The sequence below is a fragment of the Monodelphis domestica genome, chromosome 2, assembly GCF_027887165.1.
Source record: "Monodelphis domestica isolate mMonDom1 chromosome 2, mMonDom1.pri, whole genome shotgun sequence".
Taxonomy (NCBI): Eukaryota; Metazoa; Chordata; class Mammalia; order Didelphimorphia; family Didelphidae; genus Monodelphis; species Monodelphis domestica.
Window position 1 is genome coordinate 286953241 of NC_077228.1, and position 24000 is coordinate 286977240.

The 24000-nt window shown below is 42.2% G+C and overlaps 2 protein-coding genes across 6 annotated transcripts in view; one reads left to right on the top strand and one right to left on the bottom strand.

Moving 5' to 3' along the window:
• Nucleotides 1-1075, top strand: part of RSPH9 (radial spoke head component 9) — a 41199-nt gene extending 40124 nt beyond the window's left edge. The window contains exons 5-6 of one of the 3 annotated variants that reach the window (XM_007483982.3): nucleotides 1-79; nucleotides 839-969. In XM_007483982.3, the coding sequence (XP_007484044.1) occupies nucleotides 1-35 (35 nt within the window). In that variant the 3' untranslated portion in view covers nucleotides 36-79; nucleotides 839-969. The other 2 variants (XM_056818298.1, XM_001362741.4) reach the window with 2 other exon arrangements.
• On the bottom strand, nucleotides 207-24000 carry MRPS18A (mitochondrial ribosomal protein S18A). Of its 3 annotated transcripts, none has more exons than XM_001366248.5 (6): nucleotides 23454-24000; nucleotides 11309-11340; nucleotides 9470-9577; nucleotides 5806-5929; nucleotides 5270-5339; nucleotides 207-2057 (listed from the first exon to the last, which is right to left on the bottom strand). In XM_001366248.5, the coding sequence occupies exons 1-6, from the start codon at nucleotides 23563-23565 to the stop codon at nucleotides 1913-1915; spliced, it is 591 nt and encodes a 196-aa protein (XP_001366285.1). In that variant the 5' UTR covers nucleotides 23566-24000; the 3' UTR covers nucleotides 207-1912. The 3 variants fall into 3 exon arrangements, with proteins under 3 accessions (XP_001366285.1, XP_016286573.1, XP_056674277.1); XM_056818299.1 differs by lacking the exon at nucleotides 207-2057 and adding an exon at nucleotides 2372-4963 and having other exon boundaries at nucleotides 23454-23609; XM_016431087.2 differs by lacking the exon at nucleotides 5270-5339 and having other exon boundaries at nucleotides 23454-23609.

Sequence of the window (24000 nt, forward strand, 5' to 3'; positions counted from 1 at the left end):
GTCTCAGTCCCCTTCAGCCAGAGCTGATATCCTGATTGTTAGCTGGCTCAGCTGTAAAGAAAGGAGGGTGATTTTATCTGTAAGTGGACAAGACTCTGAGAAGTGGTGATCTATTCACACCAGTGCTTAAGGTTGTAGGAAACTGGTAGGGAAGCTCATAAGGTGGGAGGTAGATGAGAGGAAAGGGATAAAGAAAGAAGCAACAGTTACTCTATTAGGCAATTTGCTTTATTGCCTTTGAAGAATGTGAATAAAGGGTGTTTGCTGGGATGTCATGGGCCAAAACAAAACATATTAATTCTTAAAATATGAGATATCCCTCCTTAACCCCTCTCCCCACACCAAAAAAATTAAATAAAAATGAGAGCAGCAACCTGCAGTGCAGAGCCCACTTAAGAGTGCATTCATGTCAGTTTAGATGAACTGGGTTAGGAGTACCAAAATACTAAAAATCTTCAAACTTCCATTTATTCAATGGCTTTTTAATTCTCTTCTCCTTAACCTTTATCCACAGTTTCTGATATGACCAAAATGGACTGGTTGGAGTTTCACCTCTTCATTTCCTTTGCCCTCCCTCTGGTAGAGGGCTTTAATAACCCCAGTAAAGGATTTAATGAGCAATGAAATGGCCAAAAGGCTCTCAGGAGATGTAAAAGGTCTGGATAATCAGCCTCAGGATAATTAAATTGTCTTCATTTCTACCAACGAAACCACATAAACCAGGATGAAATTCCAAAAGTTCTGGAACCTTTTCTAATAGCCAGCTGGGCACTAGTAACTCTAGTTGGAGGTTCTCAGCTTCAACTCAATCTAATCTGTCTGCCTGTTCCTTCCCCAGGGTCCTGGAGTGTCCAGATGGAGAGAGGAAATGCATTGGTTGTACTACGAAGTTTGCTTTGGCCAGGGCTGACATTCTTCCATGCTCCCAGGACCAAGAACCATGGTTATATTTATGTGGGCACTGGTGAGAAGAACATAGATTTGCCCTTCATGCTGTGACTAGGGTGTGCCTCAGACTGGGTACTACTTAATATGCTGAGACACTTTAATATTTTCATAAATCCCCATGAATTTATTGTTTACTGTGCACTTGCCTACTTCCCTTCCAGGCTTCTAGTCTTTGAGATAGCCACTGGTGACAGAGCTTAGTTCTAGGTAGAGTAGGCAGTGGAAGGTTGTGGGGATGCAGGTGAAAGCTACCAATAAACTCCTGGGAAGGGATGCCAACTAGCAACTGGGCAAGAGATAAAGCCCAGATGATGGGAAGGCTCATCCAGAGTCCCTTCTTTGGGTAAATTAAGTGCATAGCCAAGTGCTGTACACAGAACAGAGGAGTGCTCATACAGGTCTGTAGTCTCTGCTTTCCTCAATCCAATCCCCTAGTGAGAACTCAGGCAAGGATGATCCCCAGGGGAAGAGGAAGGAGACACATCAAACTTCATCCTCTTGGTACCCATGCATTGTCAATTACAGGATATCATTTGCATTATTTCCCAAGTCTCCAAGCAACTTGATCTTGAGGGTTGAGTAACCTTTACCCCCCTCCTCTCCCCCCAAAGCACACACCAAATAGGTTAGCAAATAGGTCTTATTTTATGACTTTTCTTGGGTAATATACTACCTGACTCAGTTCATTCAGAGCTGACCATGATATCCACAGCAGTCATCAATAGCTTCCCCATCATTAAATAGCAGCTAGAGACAGCCCATTTACTCCACAAGAAGTTCCAATAGAATCAGGATCATTTTAATGCCTTTCCCCATGTCCATGTTTTGGTTAGGAATAACCACTGGTGAAGATATTTGGTTCTGCAGTTCTAGGCTTTTAGTTCTTCCTTGGGATGATGGGAGACAGTTTCTATTGGCAAGAGTTGGGGGCTCTGGCCAAGGTCTTAGAAAACACACCTTCCCTTTAGTGGTACAAAAGCAGGGGTTTTCCCGTGTAGCAGACATTATCCTTCAGCAGGGGGGAACCCACAGCCATTCGAACTTTGTTCCATTTTGGACCTTTCTTTAAGATGGGCTTGACAGAGCGGGGAGCCCAACGGGTCAGGTATCTGTAAAGGGAGGCAGGATAATATAATGAGGCCTTGTGGGGAATTTATTCATTTTGTCATTTTGAGTACTGCAGCAGATAAAAAGTCGACCTAGATCTCGATTCTGACCAACCTGGACTATGAAGAATAGGGGTACTGGCTTTTCCACCATTCCTATGGTCAACCAAGTTGAATTGTCCCACCACAGCTTCACTCATTTGAAGAGTAGGGAGCAGCCCTGGTCATCCAGGGAGTAAGTAGCTGGGCATACTGTAAACAAATGGGAATCCTGACCACTGCTGTGTGTGTGTGTGTGTTGGGGGGGGGGGGGGGGGCTGGGGTCATGGTCGGCAGGCAGCACAGGGCCACACACTTCCTTGATCTTCATGAGTTGTCAGTGTTTGTGTGTATGTAGAGGGGGAGGAAGGAGGTGGCTGTTCAGATCCTAAGTCTTCCTTCTGGACCTCAGCCATAGAGAAATGAGAGGCTGATACAAGTAAGTACTTGGGCAAAAAGGCCTTTCACTCTTTCTCATTTGGCTCAGACAGCTGCTCCAGTTCCAGGGGCAGCTCCCTTGGGTAGTCACAGCCTGTGCATAACCTCCAGGCTTGCTCCTTGAGGAATGAGGGCCAAAGAGTGAAAGCTGTGGGTGCAGATTGGCTGGGGAAGTTCCTACAACTCTTAGGGAAGAAAGTGGCTCTAGATTTGGTCCATTGCCCTCTTTTGTGGAGGAGGAGGATCGGGCTGTTAGTGTTGGTTCCGGGAAAAGTGGCTCATGATTGTGGGACTTGCTTTGTCCAGAATGAAATTTGGGCCACAGCCCGCTCTGGAGGTTCAGCAATGGCAAAGGCTAACCTCCCAGAAAGGGCCCCAACCATGCCTGGAAAGTCCTGGCCCCCACTCAACATGCTTGCCTCATTCAGCTCTGCTCTAACACCCCTTAACTGATATATTTCAACTGTGTTCCACTGACCTCTGGCTTCTTGAAGATAAAAACATTTCCCTTCTTTGTGCCCTACAAAGAGAGGAAAAGGGGAGCCATCTTCCAAAATGGAATAATAGGATGTAGGCACTGAGACACCCCTAAGGATTGAAATCAAGGGGGAACCATGAAGCCAATGGAGGTACTTGCCTGTACACCAAAGAGAAGATTTGGACATGAAAGTAGGCCACTGGGGATGAAGAATACTTCATCTTGGCTATCCCAAACATTAACAACTCCCTTGGTTATATTCCTGATTAGACTGTACACATAGAAAAAACTGAGAGATAAGATTGAGGAGAAATTGGAATGTAGACTGCTGTCCACTACAGGAAATCATTGCTCACTGGGAAAAATGGATTGAGGAACTGATAGCAATCACAAAGCAGCTTCTCCAGTGTTTCTGGCCCAAAACTATTTTCTTCTTTCTCCCTTTGCCCTGGCAGGATCTGACCTGAGAGTGAAGTTCCAGCTAGCCTTAGGCCTAGTATCAGTGCCACAGACAGTAGCCAGCTGGCAAGGAGAATGATTGGGTAGACTCCAATGAACTCTCTGGGAACAGCCAAACTCCAGGAACAGATCAGTACCTTCCCAACTCTCTTGCAATAAAGTACTTAGGGGGGGTTAGGAAATGGTAAAGCTCAGACACAATTATGGGACCTCCCTTGGTCCCCAAACCCAACTGGGCCTAAGGCTAAATCCAAGGCCTTCTGGTCAATCCCTTCAGCACTCTTCCTTTGTAATAGAAGTTAAGTTTCAATTTCTTCTGTGCCCTCTTCAGCAACCCTAGAGTTCCTACATCATTAATATTGTGTCATATTAAAAGGACACCGGATTTAGTGGGAGGGATTGTTGCCTCTCTTCAAAGGCCTGAGAGCAAGATGAATTGTGTCCTTGTCCTAGATGGGCGAGATGAGGTCCATCCCCAACTGCTACACATGGCAGATCTGGGTAGGGCAGAAGGCAGGAAAGAGGTTGATATGTGCCCATATGCCTCCCCCAGCTGCTGGTGGACAACTTAAGTTACCACTGTGGAAAGCACAGGTGGTAGTGGGCCCAATGCCAAAGCTATGGCAAAGCAGTTTAATGCTAAACAAAATAAGGCAGCTTTACTTCTAGAAGCAACACATGCATCCCAAACAAGCTTCACATTCCACTGATTCCCCTCCCTTTCCCTCTGTCACAACAGAAATGTACTAGCTTCTCCTTAGTTACCAGAGCCTGCCTCCTTAGACACTCCCAAGGAGTGAGGAAGGTGAGGAAGAGTTTAAGAAGGCAAGAGTCTTGCTTTGTGAAAACTTTTAGCTGAGCCACATGTGCTCCTTCACTGGGTGACCTGCCAGCAACAGCATGAGGGTGGAAATGAAGAGAAGACACAGTTGGGTTGGAGGTAATTGGAGAAAACCCTAACATATAATAAACGTCTCAGGGCAGGGGGCAAGGTTGTGAAGTGAAGAGAGAACTTGAAATCTAGTTCTGTAGATATCAGAAGGGAGTTACTGATCATTTTGGAAACTAGCTCCATTTTGGGAGAGCTGGTATAAGGGGAAGGAGTGGGTCATGTTCCAGAATTCATCCTCCTGCTCAAGAAGCCCTATCCTCCTCACATCTATTGTCATGCCAGGCCCACAAAAAAAAAATTGTCAAGGCCTGTCTACCATATCCTATGTCTGTTTCTGCCCTCTGGTAACCCCAAAGCTGCAAGAGAGCAAAGATATTAAAAGTTCAGAAAAGTCCTCTGGCATCCCCATGGCAACAATGTGATGTCATAACCAGGATTAGTACCTCAATGCCCAACAAGTAAGGATAGATGACAGGATGTACTTTTCAGCTTCGACTCTTACTCTTCCTAAGAGTCCTTATGGAAAGACAGAGGAAGAATCCTCAAAGTCTTCCTCCTACCCGTATTCCAGGCCAAATGGAGTGTGAATAATGTAAAGTGCCACTGAATAGGGGAGGAGAAGAGGAGAAATCAGAAATCTACAGAACTCTGTACCAGGATATGTACCAGTTGATGACTGGCTATGCTGCTATCTGTCAGACATTATATATATATATATATATATATATATATACATACATACATACACCCTCTGCTTCCTTTGGCTGTGGGACTTAAGCAAATGTTTTTTAATTCACATGGCCATTGATGGCTATACAGTGAGGGCTGAGGGGAATGGAGTAACTGAATGGATGTTGGGATTGGAGTCACTGTCTGCCCTCAATGCTGACTAGAACCCAGTTCACTCACCGATTGAGTTGGGGTTTTTTCTTGGGAACAAATCCTTCAGGAAGCTTAGGCCTATGATTCGGCAGTAGACCTAGAATGAGGGAAGTGTGTGTTAGGGAAGCCACTGAATAGCTCCTTTAGCTAGACTGAGTTAAACCATGGGAGTAGCCTAGTTGGTAGTAATGCAATTCTTTTATCCCTGAGTAACTGCTTTCATTGGTAGCTAGGTGGTGTAGGGAAGAGTGCTGGGTCTGGAGTTTAGAAGACTGAGTTCAAATCTGGCCTCAGACACTAACTGTGTGACCCTGGACAAGTCATTCAACTATGTCTGCCTCAGTTCCTCATCTGTAAAACGAGATGGAAAAGGAAATGGCAAACTGCTCCAATATCTTTGCCAAGAAAAACCAAATGGAGTTAGTCACAAATGAAAAATGACTGAGCAACAAAAAGTACTTCAAAGCAGTTAAACCCTAGGGACTGTAGAAACAGCTCATGTCTTCCCTGCACTACTATTTCTTAATAAGGGGCCTACTTTTTGAGGTGGGGGGTCAGACTACCTGCTCGGTGAGCCATCTTCACACACTCTGCCACCTTCCGATGCTCTTCTAAGCAGAGACCTGTGATTCTCCGGGGCAGCATTCCCCCATGGGGCCGGATAAACTGACTCAGCAAAAGGACATCCTGCAGGGTGTGGAAAGAGAGAGAGGTAGGATGGTGGAAAGGAAGACAGGTTTGGCCTACTGCCAGCACTTGAAAATCCAGAATAAGACAATCAACAGAGGTCACTGTCACTCAGAATCCTATCATTGCAGATGCCAGTGTGTAATAAGATATATTAGAAATCTGCCCACTGTTATTGTACCAACATCTCAGACCTCTAAGGACAGGAATGGCACAGTAGGCCCAAGTCCCAAATGGAAACACGGGATTGTGAATCCTATTAACAAGGCTAAAAGCCCCTGGCTTCTACTCTAGGGCTATCCTTCAAAAAGAAAAGACCAATTCTACTCAATAGGCAGAGGTGGAAATGTTTTTAGGAAGTAAAGTATCTGGAATTTCATTCTGAATTTAACTAAAAAAGCCATTTTCGTAACTATAGCAAAACACAAAAAGATGTCTCCATTTCAAACCATTTACTTAAAAAAAAAAGGAAATTAAAAAAAAATCCATACATTACTTTCAAAACTGTCCTGCTTATCTGTGCTTTCTGAACTTCTGTCCTCTGTTTCACGTTTTCAATGGCCCTGTTTTAGGGCATCATCACTATTCTCCCCCCAATTAAAAACCTTATAAAATAAGCATAGTCAAAACAAATCCAGACAGTGGCCAAGGTCAAAAGCCTGTAACAGTCCACACATGTGGATGTATAAGGTATATGTTTGATGGACAGACCTGCTCCATCACACTTGTCCAAATCACTTGGCCACTCGACCTTTGATTTCAGCATTCTTATCATTCTGGTGTGAATCCAGGTTTCTTTGTCTTTCCCCGGACTAGAGTAATCCACCCCTGAAACTTTTCGTAATTTACATTTAAACCAATGGCAATCCACTGTGTGCAGTTACATATGCTTTAAGTGCCTCCCACTCATTACCTTAATAAAGACAGGAATGGCGTGACTCCTCCCTTTTCTCTCTCTCTGAACTTGGCTGCTTGCCATAGGAATCACTCCTCTGGAGACCCACTGATCTCTAAAGATCTTCTTTCTTTGTTCTTTTGTTCCCCTCTCAACTGACTGCTTGCCAGTGTACTGGCACCAGGAGCTCAGGCTCCCATGTCTGCCAGCAGTACTCTATAACTCTGATTTCTATTCCTATCTAGGAATTCTTCATTCCACGTATTCTTGGTCATTTATATCTTCCTTTACTGAATACCCTACAAGGGAAGATATCAGGAACACGCACCACTCCTTCCATACATTGATCTGTGTATCTCTCAATTTATTAACCCTTTCTCCCGACTTCATTTTTCCTCAAGTTATACCCACTAAAAATTCCTTTTGTGCAGCAGTTGCTGGCCGGCCGCTGTACTGTCTTTGCCTATCACCTTTCTGTCAGGAGGTGGGTAATATGTTTCATCCTAGATTTTTCAGAGACACAGTGGGGGTCACTGTCATTAAGAGTTTTTTGGTCTAAGTCTTTAAAGTTTTTTCTTTGCATTGTGGTTGCATAAACTGTTCTCTTAGCTTTGTTCACTTCACTCTGTGTTAGCTCACATATATCTTTCCCCATTTCTTACAGTTCAGAAATATTCCATTATGTTACTATACCACAATTTCTTCAGCTAGTCCCTCAGTTGTCTAAGAGGTCATCTGAGGTACCCTCTTAAGAGTTTAGTTCTTTTGCTAAAGAATCTCTCTTGATAGGATGTGGAAATATGTGGGATCTTTCTTAGATGGAGAGTGTATATACTGTTGTCCTGTATATGTGCATACTGTTATCCTGTTAGTACAGAAGATGGGGTAGAGGAAACCCAATACCATCTTTGCAACCAGAATGTGCAACAAACCAGGGCATACAACATACCTAGCAAGAAATGTCTTGCTAAACTACTGAGCCTATTATGTGCTAGAAGGAGTTGGTGAAGATAAAAGCTGTGAATCAAAAGATATTATGGAGGATCTGGGGTAAGGAGCAGGGTCCAATATGGGTCTCTTCCTCCACGGTGACAATATATGTGCTATGTTAACTTCCACACTGCTAGTCAGGTCTCTGCTAGACTTGCCCTGCTTCTTGGGCTACTTTGGAGGGATCATAGGGATAAGAACAATAAGAACTAGCCATAAGACAGGAAGCCAATCTTGTGTATTGGGGGAAATGCCATGAGAACACAAAGTGGGGTTAAATAAAAATCAGCCCTCCACCCTACCCTTAGGGGCCTGGCACAGCAGCCCCGGTGGTCATGTTCCATGAAATTAACTTGCTACACTGCCGGGAGCCAAGCTGTGTAACAGCAGATTTGCTTTAATCACTGGACAGCTCCTGAGGGACACAGGCCCCCAATTCCCACCCCTGTAATCTTCAGCATCTGATAAAAACGACTTGGATTGGATTAATGTGGGCTAATAAGCCAAACCCACAGCTCCAGCCTCCTGCAAGCACTGCTGAGTGAGCTGATGGCTCTGTATAACTGGAGCATATTCTGAGAGGAAGAGGAGAAAGGAAAAACAAATTTAGCCTTCACCTCAGAAGGGGATTGGGTTTCTTCTGATGGATAAACAAAGCCAAGTACAGGCTGTGTATTTCCTAGAAAAGCCAACAGGTAGAGGGCCCCTGGGGCACTAATGCCTATGGTGGTTGGGCAGGTGTGGGCTCTCACCTCTCTGATGCTGGGGCTGCTACATTCTGAGCAGTACCACCAGCACTAGTCCACACATATGCCATAAGAAGCCAGTTCCAGGCACCATTTAACAGGAGGGGCTGGCATTTTAGCTGGGCTATCAAGCTGCTAACTCCAGGTGGCCCTAAGGCGAAACCACCCTAGAGAATCATTTGGATCATTATGTCTAGGCTTTGTGGGCATATGCCACCCTTCATCATATGACTGGATTGTGCTTCTTGACTATTTTAATTCCCCAGAAGGGGCCAGGGGACATCTATCTCAGTTCAAACCTACTTGATGCATTTTTTTCCAGATTTGGTTTCTTGTGGAGCTAATTAGTACAGAATCCACATCACCTGCCACACTATGGAAAATTGAGCTCAGAAGCTGGGTGCTTAGCATTACTGGTGAAAATGCTAAAGAGCAAAGGCATAGTTTTCCTTAAAGCTATAATCTGTCACCAATTATTGTCCCACCCCCCTCTCCAAAAAAGCTTCAGAAGTGACAGAAAGAGGTATCAGGAACCAACACTAAGCACAAATATAGCTCCTGGGCAACACATAGCAGTAGTCAAAACCACTCCTGGATAGCAAGGAAGGTTCTTTGTAGATGAAGTCAGAAATAGTGTCTTGCCCTTTTGAGATTACTCAAATATATGTTATGGGAGAAATGCAAACAAAATGTGATGGGAATCTCCTAGGAAACACAGCTATTGAAAAGAACCCATGTAACCCTAATCCTTAGTCAAACTTTGGACCAAACTCTCTCCTCTCTGGAGTTTAAAAGATTTAACAGCAATAGGCAAGCAAGAAGACCAAGTTACACTACATGAAAGCATAAGAGATACCTACATCTTTGGCTAATTCTCTTTGGACTAACCTAGCCAGAGGGTGCACTCACCTCATAGTTATACTTGTGTTTCAGATTCCAACGACAAATTGGGCACTGGCCAGAGGGGTTAGGAGGATCTGGTGTTACCCTGGAAGTTTCTATGATTCGGCCTTCAATCTAAGAAGCAGAAAAGGAAAGGTCAAGTATTGACCTGAACACTCACTCTATTTAACATAAACAGTAAATATCATGATGAGGAAACTGGGGATGAAAAGCAGTCCTCTTTATTGAGAGTTTCTTGAGTACTTGATCCAACAGATCTCTCCAGTCTCAAGTGTCAAAACTTTTGCTGAATAGGGGGATAACAAGTTGGCCCTTGGCTAGTTAGAAAGGAAGAGCCTAAAACTTTTTCTTTGTTACAAGGAAAGATTCCTGGGGAGAGGTAGAAGAGAAATTATTGGAAGAAATAGCATCAAACATTTTAAAATTGTGAACAGGGCAAAGAATCATGCTACTACACTGCCCTATTAGCAGCCACTGAGGGAGGAGAGAGATTACATGCTTCACTGGCATGAATGTCACCTTTCAAAGCTGGATAAAGTTATACATGAAATGACTTAAAATACTCTTGGCCTGGTTATGTTCTCTCCCTACTTTAACAGAGCCTTGAAGTTGTTAAGAGCAACAAACCGTCAATCCCAGCAGCCAGCTCCAACTGGAAGTGGAGATGCAAAGTAATGCTAGAAGGAAATCATGAGCTATGGGAGCAGAGCCAGGGATAGGACTGAGAGGGATCTAGGAACTTACACCTTTCATGGAAATGGGAACAGTCAGAGGGGAAAGGGGTTCAGGATCTATGACTGGAACAGAGAGTGTGGCACTTGAGGGCTGTAAGAAAAGGTGAGACTATGAATGAAGATGAGGTGTGGCAGGACACAAGGGAAGATATCAATACAGTTTAAGGATTTTGTGATGAATCAAGAATTCAGTGCCAAGCACCCCTGCTTTCCAGAGTCACTTTTAGAATAAAGAAAGTATTTCACATCTCCCAGCTTGGTTTTGATTCTTCCAGCTTGGGGGTCTTCAGAGCAAATTTTATCCTAACTCCATAATAAAAGGGGAACAAATGGAGGCACCCCTGAGGGATGTTGGGGCATCAAGTGATAGTTTTCTGGTGATATAAAGGGCAGCAGTCCAGGCTTCCTGCAGGACAATTGACCTAACTGTGGCTGGCTGTGAGGCAGAATCCCTGTTTTGAGATGTGGGTTTGAGCCCCTCTAGAGTTCTCTGAAAGTACCAACTTCTGGGTTTGCATGGAGACCAAAGAAAACAGATAAAGATGAGGAATTCTTGGCCGTCTGACTTTCACTTGAGAGGAATCCAAACATAGGACATCTAACAATTGAAATAATGAAGGACAGGTCAAAGGGTCTGACAGAAAGCAAATGTGCAAAATAATTTTATTCTTTAGCTGTGCTACTCCAAAAATGACCTACTCCCTCTTTAGGGATAGGAAAGAAGTTGTAAGTACAGGTTTCTGGCTCTGGGCCAATTTAGTCTCTCTCTCTAGTTTACTGCCTCAGTTTCTCCTTCTGAAAACGAAGCTTTCTAAAATCTGCCAAAAATAGTATCAGTGAAGACCTTTGAGACCTTGTAATTCAAAGGGCAATATGAACCCAGGTCATTTCTAAGTAACAGCATCACATTCCAAGACTATAGACTTTCTAAGTCATCATAAACCACAAGAAGATACATGTTCCAGGATTTACGACCCTGGAGGGAGCTGGTGTTGGATCCAAGAAGTCCCCAATCAGGGCTGCTGGTTTGAGGCTCTCTCTTCTAATAATGTAATGGCTCAGCAGTTCCAAGGAAGAGAAGAGGTTCAATTGTCAATGCTATGATACTCACAATAGTTGTCTTTCCTTCTTGGATCTCCACCACTACAGAGATAAAGGAGAAAAATGAGGTCAGCTGTTTAATAAAGAACAGGAAAAATTTCAAATCACAAGAGCTCAAGTTTTACACAGGCAGACAGTAGAACACACAGTTCCCATGGGCTCATCCAGGGCAACTTTGAAGAGAATTTTTATAGAATTTGCCCGTGGCTTCCACTTGCAGATTTTAAGAGGTCATGGTTCCTACACAGTCCTCCCTGAATCTTTCCCTTTTAAGAAGCTGAAAGATTTCTTTGGGCCTTTCCAAGCTGAGAACTTTCTAAGTTCTCTGAATGGAAGCATTGGCAAGACTCAGTCCCTGTCATTTTCTTCTAAATGACAACCGATTCTGAGGACTTGGAGAATGGCTTACTTTGCTGTCCTTCACAAGTATCACCTAAAACTCTTTATGGTAATATTACTGAAAAAACAAAACAAAACAAACTTTAGTAATTATCTAATGGCATATGGCCCTTTACTAAGAGATATACAGAGAAATGATCCATAGCCTCTAAGAGTTTGCTAATGTTAAAACAGAGCTGACTGGACTAACCTTGCTCTAAGCAAGCCCATGTGGGTGAGAATTTTTGTATTGATGAGAGTAGATCCTTGCTAATATTCATAGACCTTTAAGGTAGGGTATCAAAAACAGATAGCAATCTTTTTTATTTCCTATTTCTTTCCATCCCTTTGCAGAGTTACAGCCTGTTACTTGTACAGGGAGTTGGAAGTCGTTGAAGTAAGAAAGAGGTGGTTAAGCTACTTTTGCACTAGACCACTACAAACTCCACGCCAACTCAGAGAGATCCCTAAAGATTAATGACTAATGACTTTGGCCTGTCATGGCTGAAGCAGCAGAGCAGTATGAGCTGACAGCATTTGTTATTCCAAACATTCAGTATCCCTTATACAGGCCTTTAAAAATGGGTTTGTATGCTAATGACTTTTTACCTAATGTGCACTGATCATTTTACATTAATACATTAATTAATGTAAAACAGTACATTAATACTGCATTCTTTTCTATGTGAATTGAATAAAGGATGTCATAAGCACTTTTAAAAAAATAGCAAAGTTGGGGGCAGCTGGGTAGCTCAGTGGATTGAGAACCAGGCCTAGAGACGGGAGGTCCTAGGTTCAAATCTGGCCTCAGATACTTCCCAGCTGTGTGACCCTGGGCAAGTCACTTGACCCCCATTGCCTAGCCCTGACCTCTCTTCTGCCTTGGAGCCAATACACAGTATTGACTACAAGACAGAAGGTAAGGGTTAAAAAAAATATAGCAAAGTCAAAAGGAATACTGAGATAACAGTACTCATTCCTATTTCCATACCAATTTTAAGCAGGGTCAGAAGGGTGACATGATGGTCACATGGCAAGTAAAGGTCAAAAGTATAATTTATATCTATGTCTTATAACTCTACAAATTCAGGCGTTCAAATAGGGGGTAACATGAGAGCCTTTTAAACTCTCTTGATATGCTCCTACTCATTTGGAATTAGTTTTTACAGTCCCTTTATCTTCCTAAGAAAGGTCTTGTACATTTAAATCTGTACTACCCTCTAGGACACTGAAATCACATCTTCAAGACACTTCATTCCCAGTAGTCTGGTTATACCCAGTTTTACTGCCTGAAACCATCTACCATGAGGAAAAAAGACTTGACACTAAAAATGAAAGTGATGAGAAATGCACAGGGTAAAAAAAAATGACACTATTATAACCCAACTAGATGTCTAGGATGCTACTAGGGATGGGGATCTGCTACTTTGAGACTCCTACCTAACAGGACACAGAAACTCCTATAGATGTTATTCCTTTTTTTTCTCTAGATAGGACTATGTAGGCAAACTCATTACTCCACAACTTTTATCTTCGTATTTAGCACCTGAAGCATAAGCAGTATCAATGGTCAGAACAGCTCTGTACTATTAGACTTTAGAGACTATTTCAGTATCTGATCAGACTCCTGATAAAACATACAGATCAGAGACTAACTCAGGAACAGAACTCAGCTGGCCCATGGATTGGGAACAGAGTATAACAAAAGAGTTGGTGGGAGACATGGAGTTCAATGAACAGAGATTTAACCAGCCAACAGTTTCTAACAATGAAAATAAGGAAAGGGCATCCTTGGCCCAGCATAGGATTAAATGAAAACAAGGTATTATGGAAAATCTGCAGATGTGCAAACCAAGTTGAGGGGAAGATGAGGACAAGTCATGGGTAACAGGTTTGGGGTGGGGGGGTGGGGGTTGGACTGGGTCTGTTTCTGAGAACCACAATGGGAAACAAAAGGAGACCGATTAGGGTACCACCCAACAGAGCAAAGCACAATGCACTGAAACAGAAATTGGATAAATATGTGTTCCCTTCCTTTATGGAGGCACTTGGGTCCCAACCATGAGGTAAACAACCCTAACAAAACACACCACTTACGGCAATGAACCAAATCCTGAAGTCATCTTATTGGCCCCTGGAAAAGAGATCAAAGCGCATGGCAAGCTCCACTGCTTTACAGATTCCCCACACAGCAACTGCAAGCCAATGAATCATCTTACTATAGGCAAGTGGGTAAAACAACAGGCAGATGCTTATCTAAGAGACAATTTGTCAAATCAGGAGTGACCTTTGATAGGGGAGGTGTCTCAATGGAGGGGATAAGAGCTTGGCTGGAGACTGGAATAAATCCAGTGAGATATTTTGTAACCATTAAAAATAAGAGATAGAAATCAAATATTTCTGAAACATTCATTACCCACAACAAAAAATGTCAGAACCAAACAAAATCTAAGATCAGTTTTTTGCTGTCTGCCATTCCATTTATATTGCCCATTTAGGGTGAATGGGGGAAGGGTGTAAGAAAGAAAAAGAGAGAATTAGAAACTTATGGATGAGGCTTAAGAAAGATAGTATTTTTCTTTTATGCTAGGAAGCGGTTGTGACATGAACTCAGAGGAAGAGTCATGGCAGGAGAATTCTCTAAGGTCAAACTAATTATCAAGAAAGTTCTTTTTTTAAAGGACATCTCAATATGACAGCATTAATTGTGCACATCAAGCAACCTACCCTAAAATCTTGTCATAATTTTCTCCATTGTACCATATAAAGTAAAGAACTACAGAGGTCGAATATATAGTCCTTGCTTGGGCAGTTGAAAGTGAAGTAAAACAAATACAATGGTGCCTCCCTATTACAGAGTCCAAGTGTGGACTCCAAAGGCCTTACAAAGAGATCTTTTTAGTGCTTTGGTAAATAAACCCTAAAGAGGGGTAAAAAATGAATCAAATTATAAAAAAAAAAAAAACCAGAGACTCCAATGAACATAAATATGTCGCAAACACAAGCATAATGAATAACTGCAACAGCATATACTTTAAGTGCTCAGTATTAGAAGTAGGAAAATCTCATTCAACTAGCATTTATGAAGTGCCTACCATGTGCCAAGTCCTGTATTAAGGAGTGGGTAGGGTATGCTAAAGCAAGGCAAAAACAACAACAACAACAAAAAAACCCCAAACCTCCCTGCTCTCAAGGAGCTCAGTCTAATAAGATAGACACCACGCAAATAATGACATACAAACAAGATATACATAGGATGAACTGGAGTCTTAGATGGAAGGCATTGAGATTTAGGAAGACTGGGAAAGGCTTTTTTCAGGTCATACTTTATGTGAAATTCAAAGGAAGTTAGGGAAGGTTTTGGAGGTGGAGATGGGGAAGGAGAGGCCAGTGAAAAAACTTGGTGTTCAAAGATAGAAGTATTGTATAGAAGAACAGCAAAGACCTAGTGTTATGGGACTGCAGAGTACGTTGAGAATAAAATAGAAAATGAAATAAGGAAAGATGAAGGATATGTGGTGGCCAATCAATTAGCCAACATTTATTAAACACCTACTATGTGTCAGGCACTGTGCTAACTGTTGGGGATACAAAAAGAGGTAAAAGGCAGTCCCTGCTCTCAAGTTTATAAGTTTTGAATGGGGAAAACTAGATGCAAACAAATATGTACAAGCAAGCTTTATACAGGATAAATAGGAAATAATTAATAGTGTAAAAGCACTAGAATTTAAGAGGTTTTGGGGAAAGTTCCCTATAGAAGGTAGGATTTTAGTTAGTTCTTAAAAAGGAAGCCAAGGAAGTTAGAAGACAGAGTTGAGCAAGGGGAACATTTCTGGCATAGGAAACAGTGTCCTTGGCCTGGAGAGTACATGTGGTGATGGGTAAGGTAGAAGATGACTGGAAAGGTAGGAGGGGATTAGGTTATGAAGGGCTTTGAATGCCAAGGACAACATTTTGTATCTGATCCTAGAGATAACAGGGAGTTTATTGAGTAATCAGACATGATCAGAGATGCATTTTAGGAAAAACAGTTTGGTGGTTGAATGGAGAGGCTACTTGAGGCAGGTAGCCTCACCAGCAGACTACTGCAATAATCCAGGTGTGAGGTAATGTGAATCTTAAAATTTCTCACTCTACCTTGGAACATTATCTTAAGGTTATGGTTAAGGTTATTCCCCATTTAAACAATGGAGGTACTTGGTCAGGAATGTATTGGGAAGTGTAACATTACTCCACCCACACTTAGGCATACTTTAGGGGAAGATAAAGTTGTAAACTCCTTACTGAACAATGAAAAAGTACTTACCCCATACTTATAGTGAGGCAAAAGCCCTTAAGCTAGGTCTATTTTTAGATCTAATACAAAAGGGTGCCAAGTATCTATGAAGGTCAAATTAATCACTAAAAGGTCAGGCAATTTGCAAGGGGCAAGCTTAACAAAGAGGTGTGAAGATATAATCTACCCAGAGAAGGTGAGAACTAAAAACTAAGAATGGGCTGTCTTAGGAAAAGTGTCTACTGTGACAAAATTTAGGGGAGGTGACATAAGAGAAATTTCTCTTTAAAAGGAGCTGTCTGAACCAGTTCAAGGTAGTTCGAATTAGTTCAGTTTTGGTAGCTGAATTGGAGGTCAGGAGTCAGAGGAGGCTGCTGGGTCTCTGAACACTAGTTTTGCTTGGAAAGATCTTGTGGTGAGTGATTAAAGACTGACTTAGTTTATCTCTTAAAGAGAAAGGCCTATGCCATTGGCCTAGGCCCTGGCCTTTTCCTACTATTTCCTCTTACTCTGTCTCTTTCCCTTTCCTTGATTCCTTCATTCATATTAAAATCTCCATAAAACCCAGCTGACTTGGGTATTTCATATTTGGGAATTTTCCCCATGGTGACTACTTATTTTTAATATTAAAATCAAGACACTAAAAATTATCTTTACAGTTGTGGCAATTCAAAGTCTTGAAACCCACATTTTCGCAGTCACAGTAATGAGGACCTGCCCTTCAGTGGTGACGGTGCCAGAGAAGAGAAGGGGGGAGTATATGAGTATATGAGAAATGCTATTTAAGTGAAAAAGACAGGTCTTGCCAACAGCTTGGAGATGGGGATATGTGTGCGAGAGGAAATGAGGAATGTGGGATGACTCCTAGGTTATGAACCTGAAGGCAGATGGATGGTTTCGTCCTTCTAAAATAGTAATGGGGAAGGCTGGAAGTGGGGAGATATGGGGGAAAAGAAAATTGGTCAAGGGGAAATATTTCATGTATAAGATTGGGCATTTGCAGCTGAGAAAAGGTGAATGTTGTACAGAAGACATGATTAAAACTGAGAACGGCTAGTTCTTAAAGGAAGTCAGGGGAATGAGTAGGTGGAGTTGGGGAAGTTGGGTGAAGAGCATTTCTGGCATAGGCAACAATCAGGAGGCCAGTGCCACTGGCTTGAAGTGCACATGCTGGGGAATAAGATAGAGGACTGGGAAGGCAGCAGGGGGCTAGGTTATGAAGGGATGCAAATGCCAAGCAGAACATGTTATATTTGATTCTAGAGATGACAGGGAATTTATTGAATTTATTGAATAGGACAGTGACATGTTCAGACGCGTGTGAGAACATAGTATGATTAAAACAGAACATAGTTGGAGATGTGATGAATGAATGAAAAAATAGACACTTATTAAGTGCTTATTGTATGGCTGGTACTACAAGCAAGACAGTCTAGTCCCTAACCTCAAGCTTATAAATGGATGAAGAAAGACAACACATATTCAGAAGCTGGGAAGAGAAAAGGGATGTTGGTTGAAGCTATAGTGGCATGGCAGGAGGAAATGTGATAAATTTTTAAAACCAGTAACAGTATAAACATTTCCTTGAGTTTAGCCCTAATCTTTTTAAAAAGTTAAAATAAAGTTTTTTCACCGAACAAAAATCTACCTTCTCTCTTTCTTTCCATTCTTCCCAAAGTAAGAAAAATAAAACCCCTCATGATGAACAAGCCCCCTTGACATGTATAACCAAATTTCCACATTGGTCACATCTAAAAAAAATTCTCCAATGATACATGCGACCCATTTCCAAATAGAGGTTATAGACTCAAGAGTTTGGATTATTTCCATGACATCTACTCATTGCATCCTGTGCTGTCCCCTTCTCCTTTTACCTTCAACTTTCCCCCAAATCAGGGTCTTTATCTTCTTTTTATGTGGCCAAATTATTTAAGTTTCAGCTTCAGTTCAGACACTTCTTCAGTCTCTTAGTTTGCTAATGTGCTAATGCTAAAGATTCATGACTTCAAAATTTCTGTGCAGCTCTGTTCTTTTTATCAGGAATACTTGAAAGTTCTTTATTTCATTAAAGGGTTGTTTTCCTTCCTGTACAAGTATACTCAGTTTTGTTGGATAAGTTACTCTTTGCCTTTGCCTTTTGGGTTATTGTATTTCAAGCTTTCTGCTATTTTAGAATGGTGGTTACTAAATCATCTGTGATCCAGACTGGCTTCTAGATACTTGAATTCTTTCTTTCTGGTGCTTGAAGTATATTTTTTACTTCAACCTGGAAGTTCTGGAATTTGGCTGTGATATTCTGGAAAGTTTTTATTTTGGAGTTTCCTTCAGGAAGTGATCAGTGTCTTCTTTCTATTTCTTCTTTGATCTCTGGTTCTAAGATATCTAGGAAGTATTTTTTTTTTAATTTCTTGAAATGTATTGTCTAGGCTCTAATTCCAGGCATGGCTTTCAAGAGCTCCAATGACTCTTCAATTACTTCTTAATCTAATTTTCAGAACAGTTGTTTTTGCTCTGATATCTTATATTTTCTTCTCCTTTCCCCCAGTTTTTTGTGTTTCTCTTAATAATTTTTGGTGTTTGGTCCATTCTAATTTTCAGAGAGTTGTTTAAATAAGGTTCTATACCTCTTATGGCAAGCTGTTAATTCCCCTTCAAATTCTTTCTTCCATAGCTTTCTTTTCTTTTCCATTTTTACCTGCTAGTGCTCTCATTTCATTTTTAGAAACATTAAAATTTTCTGTTTCATCTCTTCCAGGAATTCCAGTTGAACTTGTGCTCAAGCTGTGTTTTTTGCTGAAGTTTTGTTTATAGATGTATTGAAGTTAATTTCTTTCCTTTTGGGGGGGGGGGGAGGTATATTAAATGTACCTATCACTTACAACAGCTTTTTAATGGTAGAATTATCTTTTCTTTGTATGCTCATTCTTCCAGCCTACTTCCCAATTTTGAATTTAATGTGAGGGTCAGGCTTTGTGCACGTCTAGAACAAAAGTCTGGGCTGAGCTTGTGTCCTGTAGGGCCTTGCTGTTACTTTCTCAGGGATACTATAATATAACGAAGGATCAAGCTGAAGATCTGCAAGCTTTCAGTGCTTCCAAAGTGCTAATCCTGGGCAAAATCTGACTTTTCCCTACCTCAACCATCTGAGCTTTCCTTGTTCCTTACCTCATAAAACTGAGCAACTTGCCTGTGGATTTCCCTCATTCAGATTCCCAGGAGAGTGCTAATGGACTCAACTGCTATAAGCTAGCTGGACAGCTCTGCTAGTTGAGTGACAGAACTGAAGGCTTCCCTTTGATCTTGGGTTCTTGCCCTGGCCGTTCCCTTGCATGTTTCAGATGGAGGTGTATGGTGGTGGATCTAAGATTCAATTCTCTTCCTGAGTTTAAAAGATACAAAGTTGCTCCTTGCTCAGTTTATAGGCTAGTGGTTCAAGACTCATTCTGGAATAACACCCTTGGACCAAAGTCCCCTCTACCACTTGCCCCGAATCTGGGACCTCTTCTTGCCTTAGTACACAGCCTCTCCCTGCTCTAGAATGTTCTGTTCCTGGCTAGACTCTATCCCCAGAGTCTATAGATGTCCATCTCTCTTTTCCAACCTGGCCTAGAAAAAAAAGACTCATTGTGATTTCTTAGGTTTTGTGATTATCTTCTGCTATTTACAAGTCCTTTAACTTATTGACTAGGGCTTGGAAAATGCTTTTTGAGAAACTGGTGACAGCAGGTAGATAAGTGAGATGGCAATATATATGGATGAACCAAATATATCAGGAAGGGGCGGTTGGAACAAATCCAGCAAGCATACTCTCTTCCACATAACGCTTTTCAATCACTAATGTTAATTATCATTTTGTAATTCAGAAAAGAATAAAATAATACACTTGCTCTTTTTCGGTGAGAGGGAGGCCTTAGAATTTTTATAATCTATATGCAACAATGTGCTGGGTTAGTCAAGCTCATCATGCATGCTATGAAGGTAGTTTAGTTTCATATTTGTATTACTTTTTAGCAACACAGGGTAGTGGGGGGAAAAAAACCACTGAATTTTGAGTCAGAGAATGCTAGTTCAAATATTGGTTTTGTTATTGTTCATTAACAAGGTGACCTAAGTCAAGTCATTCAGCCACATCAGTTTGCTCATCTGTAAAATGAAGCCAATAACTTATCTAATATACAGTGCTTCTTCCAAGTTATCAATCGTTCAACTGATCAGCATTTATTGTATACCTACTAGTTATCAGGTACTGTGCTGAGGATATGAAAACAAAACAAAATGAAACTAAACAGTCCTTGCTCTCAAAGAATTTACTAGAGGGAGAAGGAGAAACAACATATAGATATGCACTTGTTCAAAGTGTGAAGATGGGATTGACTCTCCCCTTGCCTATTTTCGAATTAATCAACCAAAGCTTGAACACCCCTACTTGGCACCAGGTGGGAGAGTTTTCAAGCCACTTAGAGAGCTCCACTGTTTCAACCCAATCAGTCAGAAACTTGTGAATCCTTTGATAGAGTTTATACCTTCATAGGACCAGAGGTGGAACCTATAAACACTGTGCCCCTTTGGGCAGTGCTAAACAAATTTAAAGACTGCAATTGGTCCCCATAAATTGGAGGAAGGGACAAGAAGTGACACAAAAAAAGGACTATAAAAGATGAACTTCCTGTGTAAGAGGTCTTTATCCTTAATTTTTGAGTTGAAGGAGCTTGGACTGGGACTCTGGCTACTCCAGGATCTCCTCCCTTTGGACCTTCAGCCTGGTGAGTGAAAAGCTGATCTCCTTTCCTGGCTTCTGGAGAGATTAGTTCAGGAGAGGCCTCTCCTTCTTGGAGGAGGCCGTGTGAGTTGAGCCCTTGCTTAATTCAACACTGAGTCCTCTGGCTGAGGGGTTATCGAGCCCTTTGTGGGTTGAGCTGGGGACTGGAGCAACATTTAGGGTAATAAGCTAGACTTTACCCTCTTTTTCATTTCTCTACTTTCACTCTCTCCTACCTTTTTTGTAAATAAAAGCTGCTAAAAGTAATTTTTTACTTGGGATGTACTAATTTTAAAATTGGGGACCACAATATTAATTTAGAATTCTCATATATTTAGTCCAACCACAAAATTTAATTTCTTACAAAAAACCCTCCAAGGTTTCTTCCAAGATGCCAGCTCATTCTAGCTTCATTAACCATCCCTCATATTCTTCTTCCTACCATTGGTAATATATGTTTATGTATTATATCTATTTCAGTGCTTCCCATTAGACTCTAAGATACTCCAGAATAGTAGTTGTGCTCTGTCTGTCTCTCCTTTTAAGGACATTTTCCAAGGCTCCTGGAATGGGTATTTCGTTTAACCATTGATTTTCTATTCTAAGGAATTCTCAAAGCTCTTCCAACCAGACTCTTTTCCAAACTCTGGGAGGGGATCCAGAAAAGGTAATATGTTTGCCCCTTCCTGGATCGCTGCCATGTCAGGATTGACAGGCATGCTAAGCTCAATGAAACTATGAGCTATGCCATACAGTGTTGTCCGAGGATGTAGTAGAGAATTCTATGATCCACTAGAGAAGGAAATGGCAAACCACTCTATTATCTTGCCAAGAAAACCTTATGGACTGTATTAAAATGATAAAAGAGATGACAATGTCAGATGAACCCCTTATTGTTGGAAACCCTTATAGGTTGGAAGGTGTCTAATAGGCTACTGGGGAAAACTGGAGGATAACTATAAATAACTTCAGTACTCAGGAAGTGGCTGGGCCAAAGCCAAAAGGAAGTTAGCTGTGTCTGTGTCTAATGATGAAAGGAAAATCCATCATGGGAAATGCTGGTCTAGACAAATCAAAAGCTGGAATTAAGGTTGCTGGGAGAAATATCAACAATCTCAGATATGTAGACTACACCACTATGATGACAAAAAGTGAATAATTAATAAGTCTTTTGATGAGAGTAAAGAAGAAGAGTGTAAAAGCTGGCTTGAAGCTTACCATCAGAAAAATTAAGATGTTGGTAACTGATTCCATCACTTCCTGGCAAATCAGAGGATAGAAGAAATGGAAGCAGTGTCAAAATTATAGTCTTGGGCTCAAAGATCACTGTAGATGGTGACTGCAGCCATGAAATGAAAAGATGATTGCTCCTTGGGAAGAAAGCTATGACAAATCCGGACAACACACTAAATAGCAGAGATATCACCTTGCCAATAAAGGTCCATATAATCAAATCTATGATATTTCCAGTAGCAATTGATGGCTGTGAGAGCTGGACTATAAGGAAAGCTGAGCTCTGAAGAATTTACACTTCTGAATTGTGGTGCTGGAGATGACTTTTGAGATTCTTCTGGACAGCTAGGAAATAAAACCAATTAACCACTTAAATAAATTAAGACAGAGTATTCATTGGAAAGGTCAAATATTGAAGCTGAAATACTTTGGCCACATAATGAGAAGCCAGAACTCACTGGAAAAGACTCTGTTGTTGGGATGGACTTGCTTTCAGGTCAAGGAAAAAGCAAAAGATGAGATGGATAGTGCCCCAGAAACAATCAACATGAACTTGGAGAGACGGTATTATGGTCCATGGGTCCACAAGGAGTCTGATACAACTGACAGATTAAACAACAACAAATATACTTGAACGTTGTGTGTTGTGGTAACTAGGGAAAGGACCCATATGTTCTTGTATCCCAGCTCTAAGGAGTTCCCATTGGGAGAAGCAGCAAAACAAAGGAGAGAATTTTATTCAGAAAAAATACAAAAGCTCCTCTCAAGATAAGGAAGAAGAGATCAGAGCAGAGAAATGTACCTTCACAGAATCTCCTTTCAGTACTAGTTACTTGGAAGAGAGCAGAGCCCAGATACCCTAATGAGGCCTCCCTGGGTAGGTGTGTTCAGTGAGATCGACACTCAAGGAAAACCAGGTGGTAGTCATAGAATTCGGAGATGGAAAGGTCACTACAGGTACTGGAGTACACTCCAAGCGATTCAAACGTGCCTCCCCCTGCTTCCCCTGCAAACTGAGCAGCATCGGGCTCCCTGGAGTTGAGTGGGTGGGTGGGGAGGGGAGAGGGGGGGAAGGAGGGAGGGAGAGAGAGAGAGAGATAGAGACAGAGAGAGAGGGTGTGTGTGTGTGAGAGAGAGAGAGAGAGAGAGAGAGAGAGAGAGAGAGAGAGAGAGAGAGAGAGAGAGAGAGAGAGAGAGAAAGTAGGAAATCTGCGAACCCCTGGGTAACTGGAAAAAATGCTTAGATTCCTCCGGTGTCGGGGAAGGAGGCAGAGCGTGCGACCCCAGTGAAGGGGCATCCAAAGAGGGAAGGGGAGCGCGCGACGCCAAACTGGAGGGGAAGAAGAAGGGAGCGTGAGACCCAGGGCGAGGAGCGGCGGGAGGCGCAGCTCCTGGGCTGAAGCCTTAGCGAGGAACGCGCGGGCCCCGGCTCAACAGCACCTGCAGAAGTGCAGGGTGACATTGGGAGGCTATAGCCTTTGAGGCTGCCAAATGGGGCTCTGTACTCACCTTCTCGGAGACCTCGGGCCGGAGGCCGAGCCCAAATGACTTGAGCTGGTCGCTCTAAGAAACCTCGGAGGAGCCGCTCACATCCAGACACTAGAAACCTAAGAGCCGCCATTACGAAGATCACTTATGACCGCCTCGCTGCGCCTCTTCCGCTTCCGGGGCATCTGGCGCACAATCGCACTGGGGAGGAGGGGGGTGTCCCTCAGCATGGGGGGCGCCATCTTGGGTTCCCTTGTTCGGTACCACCGTACAAGGGTCAAAAGGTGAGAGCTTCTGTTCCTGTTCCATTCCCCTGCTCTAGGGCAAGCCTATCTCCTGCAACGTGCCAAACATAGACCACCCCTCCTTGGTTAGTGGGTAGTCACTTTTCGGTCATCACAGACATGTAGTCCTTTCTAGTCCAGAGTCGATCTAGTCCAGAGCTCTTCCCTCTTTTAACAGAAAAGGAACCTGAGGCTCAAAGAGAGGACGCCGCATACCCAAGATGGCAAAAATCTAGCCTTCCTCTCTCTTTGTATGGTCCTCTTTCCACTGGCAGCTAGGTGGC